This window comes from Panulirus ornatus, chromosome 46, assembly GCF_036320965.1.
Source record: "Panulirus ornatus isolate Po-2019 chromosome 46, ASM3632096v1, whole genome shotgun sequence".
Classification (NCBI taxonomy): Eukaryota; Metazoa; Arthropoda; class Malacostraca; order Decapoda; family Palinuridae; genus Panulirus; species Panulirus ornatus.
This window is the reverse complement of record NC_092269.1, coordinates 6876201-6886049: the sequence shown is the minus strand read 5'-3', so window position 1 is coordinate 6886049 and position 9849 is coordinate 6876201. Positions and strand designations below refer to the sequence as shown.

At 36.1% G+C, this 9849-nt stretch overlaps 1 protein-coding gene across 8 annotated transcripts in view; it reads right to left on the bottom strand.

Annotated features, from left to right (window-relative positions):
• Positions 1-455: 455 nt before the first annotated feature.
• CASK (peripheral plasma membrane protein CASK) overlaps positions 456-9849 on the bottom strand; it is an 850717-nt gene continuing 841323 nt past the window's right edge. For all 8 annotated transcript variants that reach the window (XM_071688727.1, XM_071688728.1, XM_071688731.1 and 5 more), the window contains 2 exons: positions 4760-4935; positions 456-2107 (listed from right to left, as the gene is read on the bottom strand). In XM_071688727.1, the coding sequence (XP_071544828.1) occupies positions 1928-2107; positions 4760-4935 (356 nt within the window). In that variant the 3' untranslated portion in view covers positions 456-1927. The remainder of the gene's footprint in view (positions 2108-4759; positions 4936-9849) is intronic.

Genomic DNA, 9849 nt, shown 5'->3' with positions numbered 1-9849 from the left:
TAAACATGTGGATTTGCATAATACACAGCAAAATCAAAACAGGGCCATATTTGGACTTGCAAATAATTTAAAATAGATCTAAGCATGGTTATGGGGGAAATATTAATTTCCTTATTTGTATTATATTGATTTTATCTTTTTGAGTTCTTGCTGAACTGAAAAGGCATTATAGATGAGTATAAACAAAACAAGAGAAATAGTGTCAAATGACTGGTAAACAAATATAAAAAGTACTATCTCTCTTGCTCAGACTAAACCCTGTGAAAGTTAGCCTGAAATGTGGCCCACTATCATCATTCTCACAGCTCAAACTTATTACAAATCTAGTACTGTATAAAAGAAATGTAGCATGTGACCGAAATATACAGACAGTACCTAATGTCATCAGTTTCACATTAGCATAAACTGGCTTACTACCTGCACTGCAACTATATAACAATTAATTAAATTCCATGTACAAGGAACAACTGGTTCAACCTTTATTTGCTTATAAAAACAATATTTATAAGTGTACACAGATCAGTCCACCCTCTTTACCAAGAAGTATGGAGGATACTTTAGTGATTTCCAGAATTCCATCAAAGACAACACTACTAGCATTACTTATGTATTCAGTTGTCAGTTTATTGTGCTTTGGTACAACCCTTCACTATTCTCTTGTATCCTAAAAATATATATTCATCTCCACTGGATTTCACTGCCTCTTCTTTACAATGGAGGTCTTTCATCAAACCACAACTCTGAAAAAAGAGTCACGTGCACTGTTATCACCTTTAAGCCAATCTTCTCCCCAAAGACTTTTCAAGCCCCTTAACCAGCTTCAGTTAATCCTTAGTCCTTCTTAGGAAAAATCTAATCTTCTTTCACGAGAATCACACACAACCATGGTACACTATAGATTCACGCAGGCTCTTCTCTCGGATGATGATCATCGCTCGGTGAATCTCTCTCTAGCCTTGTTTTCTGATAGATTTTCAAAAATATTCTTCAGTTCACTAAAAAATAAGTATTCTGTTTAATCTGTGGCATTATCTATAACAGAATAAGTAATCCCTTTTGAATGTATGGTTCTTAGCAATAATATTTGTGTGCTATGTCGAAAAATATATCAAAAACAGTAAACTCTCAATAAAGATTAACGTATCTGATGTTTCATTTGTGAATGCAATCTACCACATATCATGTCCCATAGGCTTCTATACCTGATTCTTAGAATAGCCATGATTTTGAACAATTATCTCATATAAGCACTACCCTGTACTTCATGAAATTCAATAAAAGCAATATCACCTTCTTCACTGATGAAATAACATAACAGATCAATCTTAAATTATAGTTAATGTAACTTCTTAGCTGATATTACTTTCAATAACAACCCCCAGATTGTCAAAATACTGGAAGGCTTTTGTTACCATCAAAATACAAATAACGTGTGTTTGTGTTCTGTGCGTGAGGAAATACTTTCACTAAAGATCAAAGAAATAAGTCACTATTTTACCTAACATATTAAAAAAATTTATCAAATATATGCATATCCCTATTGTATATATATTCCCACTTTGAGCAAATTCCCACAACCTATATACTACTTATTACACCACTCTCAAGGCTTGTATCTCCACTCCCTTTCCATCATCACTTGTCATACAAAACATTCTTAGATACACACATTATGTGCAGTGTTTGGCTGTAATGTCTGATCTCTTTTGCTATTTTTATAAAAATTTTTTTTTTATATATCTTAGGATAAAATGAGGCATTATGTTTTGCGAGACTTTGATTGTGGCACTCTGGTCATGGTTGTGTGGTTCTATGCTCCACTGGATCACCTTCTATGGTGTTGGTGGGCTCGTCTGTTAGCCTCTTTGCTCCGTGATGTTCCACAGCAATAGCAGTCAGAGGGACTGTCTCGGGGAGGGGCGGGCTGTCAGTAAACCCATGACACAGGCACCCACTGCGGTGTCATATTCATAGTTTCAATAGATTTCTCCAACTGTCGGATTGTTTCTTCGATGTCATTGTTCACTATGGTCAAGTCAAAGAAGTGGCCATACAATTGCTTGAGCATGTCTGATTCCTTTGCTAGCTGTTCTAAGCTTCCATCATACTGCAAAACAAAATAGAAAGCATATTATCATTAGCTGATATAATGAATGGCTTATGGATACTACAATGCTACACAATACAAAATCCACAACCTTTCATAATACAAAATCTACAACCTTTCATAATCCAGGAGCTAATTTCTTTACATACTTATCTGACTACAGTATTTTCTTCAGATCTTTCTGCAGTATTTTGCAGTCTCTCTTAATCTTCACTTATTCTATAATTTCTATAGCAACAGATACACTCAGGTATGATTCTACCTCATGTAACAAATCATCTAAACTGGTCAGAAACTCCAGTGGCCTAAACACTGACCCATGAAGAACTTCCCTCATCACCGTAGCCTCACTTGAAAATCTCCCTTGACATGTGTTTTCTATTCCCATATAATTAAACAGCTGTCAGTCCATTTATGTAACCCTCCTCTGATGCCACCTTGGTTGTTTAGCCTCACCACCCATCTTCTGTGGGGAACATCAAAGGCTTTCCATCAGCCCAAGAATACACAATCTCCCAACCATCCCTTATACTAAAATGTTCCTTATCCTCTCATACACTGTCCCTCCAGCTATTGTATAAGCAAGGAGAAAACCTGTTTTTTTTGAAAGTTTACATCAAAAACAAAAGAAAAATTCCATAGTTTAAACGTAGTCAGTAATCAAAGCTTAATATTATCAGGCAATACATACATGCATAAACCTGAAATTGAATGCACTTCTTACATATGTCCACAATTTTTGAATAAAATGTATAGTAAAAATAAAATCACCATTATTGTTTTTTTTACTTGTGTGTTTAAAGTATGTTAAGAGCTTCAGGTATAAAATTTTTTCCTTAACTTGTAACACCCCACCCTTTAACTGACTCCAGTTTTTGACTCACTTCTTTTGATTTTGCATTAAGTTCTACCATGTGGCTCCCTGTCTCCCATTCTGCTCTTTTGCTAGCTTGTCAGCTTCTTCACACACACTTTCACATTCATCAAGCAAAGTTTTTCTTTTCTACTTATTCATTTAAATTTTTCCTCAATTTATTACCTAGTTTGGCCTAATTCTTCTAGAATTTTCATCTCTTCTTCCAAATGGGCCCTATATCTTGATCATGCAAGTAGAGCAAAATTCAACAGTTCCTTTGTGATGGGCACATTGTGGACTTCCACAGAAAATGACATAAGCACAGACTTGTTTAGGCACAATGACAGGATCTTGGCACATGTTGCAGATATCAATTTTTTCATTCACTGGAAATCTACACTCAACCAATGCCTGACTGTGAGATAACAGATGGATCCTTCCAGAAGTATCCCACAACCCAGGGCAACTTTTCATTTTCTCATGGGGAAAAGTGAGACTGGATTTGCAATGCTCGAAGTTTGGAAGCTCACATCCCTGGTTCCTACATCCAACATATCATCAGAAAACTGAATAGCAATGTCACCTTCAAAAATATTTTTTAACTAGTTGTCAAGTATAAACTTTTTTCTGAGCTTCCACATATGCAGCAACAAGAACAAACATTGCCACATGCATTAGATTCACTGTCCATGCCCCATTAACAATCTTCTTACCATTAATCTAAAAAGAATTCTGAGCACCTGAAAGAGCAATTTTTTCCTGAAACAAGTGACTATATATATATCAATACCGTAAAATGTTACTTACATCAGTGGTGAGTTTGATTATCAGATAAATAAATATTCTGATTGTAACTTTGCCAATTGTATGATATATCCCTCTTTACAGCATAATATATACATGTCTGTGCAATCCTGTTACAATTTCCGATGACAAATGTTCCATTTCTTCTATACATTATTCGTGTACCTGTTCTGCTGCCTTGGAAGCACAGAAACAATGTACTATCCTCAATATCAACTTGATGCTTAATAACCAGCTGATCTGGCAAAAATATGAGAAAAGGATGTGAAAACATTATCTGAGTTCCCAGTAATTGCTTCCTGACCCACTAGTTCACTACTCACCATGCCCAGGACTTTTAAAAGCCACATATACAGCACACCTGCAGTCAAGAGCCAGAGATGTCCTGTACCACACAGTACAACAGCATTCAATAAGGTAACCTGAAGTGAAATCTAAAACTTTTTATGACCTAAACAACAATTTTGACATATTTAAGTACTTTTGAAGGCACTGAAAATACGAGATGTTTCAAGGATCTATGGGAACACTATCATGGTTATCCAACACATTCACCACACACAGCCTTGCCTCTTACATATATGTTGTCTTCCACTTCAGTAGCCCCTACTGTGACAGTAAAGAAATCTATGTATCCTGATTATCTATCATAGAATCTTACAACGTTTCAGAAGAATTTCTGTCATCTTTTTCACGTACTGGAACTACATTGGCTCTTTTTCACTCTGCTGGAATCATATCCTCCTGATGAAGATTTTAAGAATCACCAGTGGTTTGTCAAGGGTCTCTGCACATGCATTTGGGGTGAAGAACAAATAACAAACAGGAGGATTTACAAGTAGATTCTTTACTACTTCGTTTCCTTTCCCTTTTAATGGAAAAGGATAGAAATGATAATGAGGAGCACTCTGAAAGTCTCAGTTACACAAGTAACACACATATTCCTGTCTTTACTAAAACATACTCATATGAAAAAAAAAATGAAAACTTACATCAGCCATATTTTGTAGGGAAGGAGCAGCAATGAACACAACATAGGGTGCAAATTCAGCTGTGCGCAAGATCTTGAGTGCTTGTGGTTCGACGTCTAAGATTGCCATACGACCTTCACTGTGAATCTTACGAATGGTCTCTAGTTTTGTGCCATACATAGCATCTTCATGTGTACCTGTAATATCACATTATAGTTAATAAAATTATTTTCTTACATTTGAAATAAAATTCACACAGCACTGACACTTTCCATATAATATCAAGGAATAACAAAAGTTAGCATAAAATTAGGCTAAGAGGAAAGTCAGAGGCTAGTTTAGCTTTTAACTCTATTCTAAAGACATTATGTCAAGCCTAGAAACAAAAAAGCACAGTGCAATACAAAAAAAACTCATTAAGAAAATGAAAAAGATCTTAATAAACAAATTAGAAATAACAAAACTGCTGCTCTAAATATGGCCTTGTACATAAGTAAACTAAAAAAATGATTTAACCTTCCATTCCTGAAAGTGAAGAAAATGAAGTACATTACTACAGCATCTGTTAGTATCCATCCTTTACATCATACAAGATGCTAACTCAAGCCGAGTTAATATCAGCTCATTCTTTCTTATCAAAGTGAAAACTTACCCACTGACAAAGTGGTGAATAAGGTTTAAATCTTGTACCTTAATAAAGATTTCATTCAATCATATGTTGCAGATTATGGTAACACCTCAGTGGGTCCTTGCCACATAAATAAAAACATTCCTCAGTAGATATGAGAGGACTGTCAGTTTACCCTTATTATTTTTCCAACCATACATTCATGGCAACTTTGCACTGGCCTACTTCTTTCTCAAAATAACCTTCTTCAGTTATTTATTTATATTTCATATTTTATTTATTTTGCTTTGTCGCTGTCTCCCGCGTTTGCGAGGTAGCGCAAGGAAACAGACGAAAGAAATGGCCCAACCCACCCCCATACCCATGTATATACATACACGTCCACACACGCAAATATACATACCTATACATCTCAATTTACACATATATATACACACACAGACACATACATATATACCCATGCACACAATTCACACTGTCTGCCTTTATTCATTCCCATCGCCACCTCGCCACACATGGAATACCATCCCCCTCCCCCCTCATGTGTGCGAGGTAGCGCTAGGAAAAGACAACAAAGGTCCCATTCGTTCACACTCAGTCTCTAGCTGTCATGCAATAATGCCCGAAACCATAGCTCCCTTCCCACATCCAGGCCCCACACACTTTCCATGGTTTACCCCAGACGCTTCACATGCCCTGATTCAATCCACTGACAGCACGTCAACCCCGGTATACCACATCGATCCAATTCACTCTATTCCTTGCCCGCCTTTCACCCTCCTGCATGTTCAGGTCCCGATCACTCAAAATCTTTTTCACTCCATCTTTCCACCTCCAATTTGGTCTCCCACTTCTCCTCGTTCCCTCCACCTCCGACACATATATCCTCTTGGTCAATCTTTTCTCATTCATTCTCTCCATGTGCCAAAACCATTTCAAAAGACCCTCTTCTGCTCTCTCAACCACGCTCTTTTTATTTCCACACATCTCTCTTACCCTTACATTACTTACTCGATCAAACCACCTCACACCACATATTGTCCTCAAACATCTCATTTCCAGCACATCCACCCTCCTGCGCACAACTCTATCTATAGCCCACGCCTCGCAACCATACAACATTGTTGGAACCACTATTCCTTCAAACATACCCATTTTTGCTTTCCGAGATAATGTTCTCGACTTCCACACATTCTTCAAGGCTCCCAGGATTTTCGCCCCCTCTCCCCCACCCTATGATTCACTTCCACTTCCATGGTTCCATCCGCTGCCAGATCCACTCCCAGATATCTAAAACACTTTACTTCCTCCAGTTTTGCTCCATTCAAACTTACCTCCCAATTGACTTGACCCTCAACCCTACTGTACCTAATAACCTTGCTCTTATTCACATTTACTCTTAAATTTCTTCTTTCACACACTTTACCAAACTCAGTCACCAGCTTCTGCAGTTTCTCACATGAATCATCCACCAGCGCTGTATCATCAGCGAAGGAACAACTGACTCACTTCCCAAGCTCTCTCATCCACAACAGACTTCATACTTGCCCCTCTTTCCAAAACTCTTGCATTCACCTCCCTAACAACCCCATCCATAAACAAATCAAACAACCATGGAGTCATCACACACCCCTGCCACAAACCTACATTCACTGAGAACCAATCACTTTCCTCTCTTCCTACACGTACACATGCCTTACATCCTCGATAAAAACTTTTCACTGCTTCTAACAACTTGCCTCCCACACCATATATTCTAAATACCTTCCACAGAGCATCTCTATCATCTCTATCATATACCTTCTCCAGATCCATAAATGCTACATACAAATCCATTTGCTTTTCTAAGTATTTCTCACATACATTCTTCAAAGCAAACACCTGATCCACACATCCTCTACCACTTCTGAAACCACACTTCTTCAGTTATTTGCTATTCAAATCAGAGTAAATATTTTTAGCAAATATTCAGAGCACTTTTGCTGAACTCTACACCACAGAGAATTAGAGCATTAATAACCTAACTGCTCAAGAGGAACATTTTCCATGTGCTACCTTCCTTTGAATGTGAGAAGCATTACATACGATTCAGATATTTTAGGAACCAAAATGGTCGCACTCTATATTCTGAACCTTAAGCTTTTGTGCTATGCACCAGGTGGGTTATATGCTCTATGCAATTGGTTTAAATAAATTCCTCTTTAATGAACTGTAAGATCCAATATACAAAAATATATAAAAGCAGGTATCAAATAAAAGAATTAGGTTGTTGCTCTATTGCTCTTCAAATGAAGAAAACACGTCATTATGATTAAAAAATTAAAAGGCATTCCCTGTTTCACATGTCAAGTTAAATGTAATTCCATTGTCATAGCAGTTGAGATATTAGGGATTTATTCACTTACGGTAGTATCTGATTTGGTTTAATGTAATGTAACTGAAAATGATGTAATAAATCAATGTACAAATATGTACTTGATACTTATGAAAGAGAATATATACTATATGAATACTCACCAAAAACAGTAAAGATCAAGAGGAAAATATTTAGTTTGGAAATGAAGCTAAACGCTTTATGACATTTTGACTGACTTTCAAGGGACATGGATGTCAACATTGTACCTAACATATTACAAGAGCTCTATATGAGGAGAACTGAAAAGGAAAACTATCTAACAAATATTATAATCACATTCAAGTATAATGTATGGACAATGAATTATTCAGCAAATCATTCACAGTGTGGAAAAAAAGTCCTCAGATTTTGTCATTGTGTGTGCTTTAGAAAGCACAAAGAACTAATACAAAAGGTAATGAATAGGGCAACAGAGATGGTACCATAATAAAGAAGCTGAGTTCCAGTGGAAGATTAGAGGCCATATTTTTGCTCACCATACTGCATAAAAGAATAAGGAATGATGAATACAACTGCCAAGTTTCTAAACTAAGTTGGATGATACTCACAGTGAACAGTTCTTTGAAAGATATAGATAGAACCACCACCAGCCATAACACATAATTCAACAAGGAAGTATTTTTACAGCCTCAGAGTAATGGATGAATGGAATACACAAAATGATGAAACTGTAAATAATGACAATACAAAAGTTTTGACAAGTTTTGTGAGAGGAGAAAAAACTCAATATGGGGGTATCGTAATTTCATCAATTATTTTATTCTACACACCCACTACTCATACTAAAAAATATTTCTTATATTCTTTCTCACATGTTGCTCTATTCTAACATTAGTGGAAGCACTGTATATTATTTCATTTCATTTCCAAACTAATGATCTTCCTCCTGACCTTTTCTTTTTCTATATAATATATGAATACATTTTCATTTTTATGAATTCTCATTACTTTTGATTACACCTCCTTACAAGTATAAATGATTGTCTATCAGCAAAACGGAATCTGAGGATTCATTACCTCTCCTCACCACATACAAACTCTACCATACTCATACACATTCTTAAAATCCTCATACATATTCTTAAAGTCCATGAAACATTAATAGATGGTGCATTCAAACACTATACCATATGTAAAACCACTGAAGGAAGAAAGTGTATAATGATGCTGTTAGTTTAAATCCCCCCATGGAACTGCAGTGACCAGAACAGATGAACACTGACAACAAAGAAGAAACAATCACGATGCTGAAGGGAGCAAGGGATTTCAAATACTCTGTACAAACAATTAGACTAGCAAAACTTAGACTTTCAAGGAGACACAAGTTCAAAGAACATATATAGAAGAATTGTTTGTAACAGCACATTACAGAGCACATGAAAACAAGGGGCCAGATATGCTATCTTTACAAAATCTTGTTTTTACATAAAAAGAGCATGGAACATACCAAATGATGGTACAATTGATACACCATTGGAAAATATGATACTGCAAGTAATTAGGAGTCTCTATCAATAGAGTAAGGTATGTTTGCAGGTAGAAAGAGAGAAGTATAAGTAGTTCCTGGTGAAGGTGTGTCTATGAGAAAGGTGTGTTTAACCATTGGCCTGCAAAATGCCAGCACACTGGTCTGCTGTACAACCTTCAACATTCTATTGGACAGCCAAAGATTTTGATGGCAATGTTTAAAATCCCTGCCAATGTATGATTCCACATTTTATCCAGAGATGCTACTAGCAACCTAAAGACACAGCTGGAAAAAATATACGATACAATAATTATCCATAAGTCATCAAGGAAAGCGTCATCACGTCACCAGGGTGGGAAGCTAGATTTCTATGGTATATATCGTAGTCAATTTTACAAGAAAGGAAATAATATCTTGAGTTTATATATAGATGAAAGTATGTTTTTTCATATATTCATGTGAATAATGTTTGTGTGTGTGTATAAATGATATCTAAAAAAATAAAAATATGTATACTAAGGAAAACTGTCTAAATAAAACATATGGGATGTGAAATCACTGATGTTGAATAAACCATAAAGTGTGTAATGTGTTTAGAT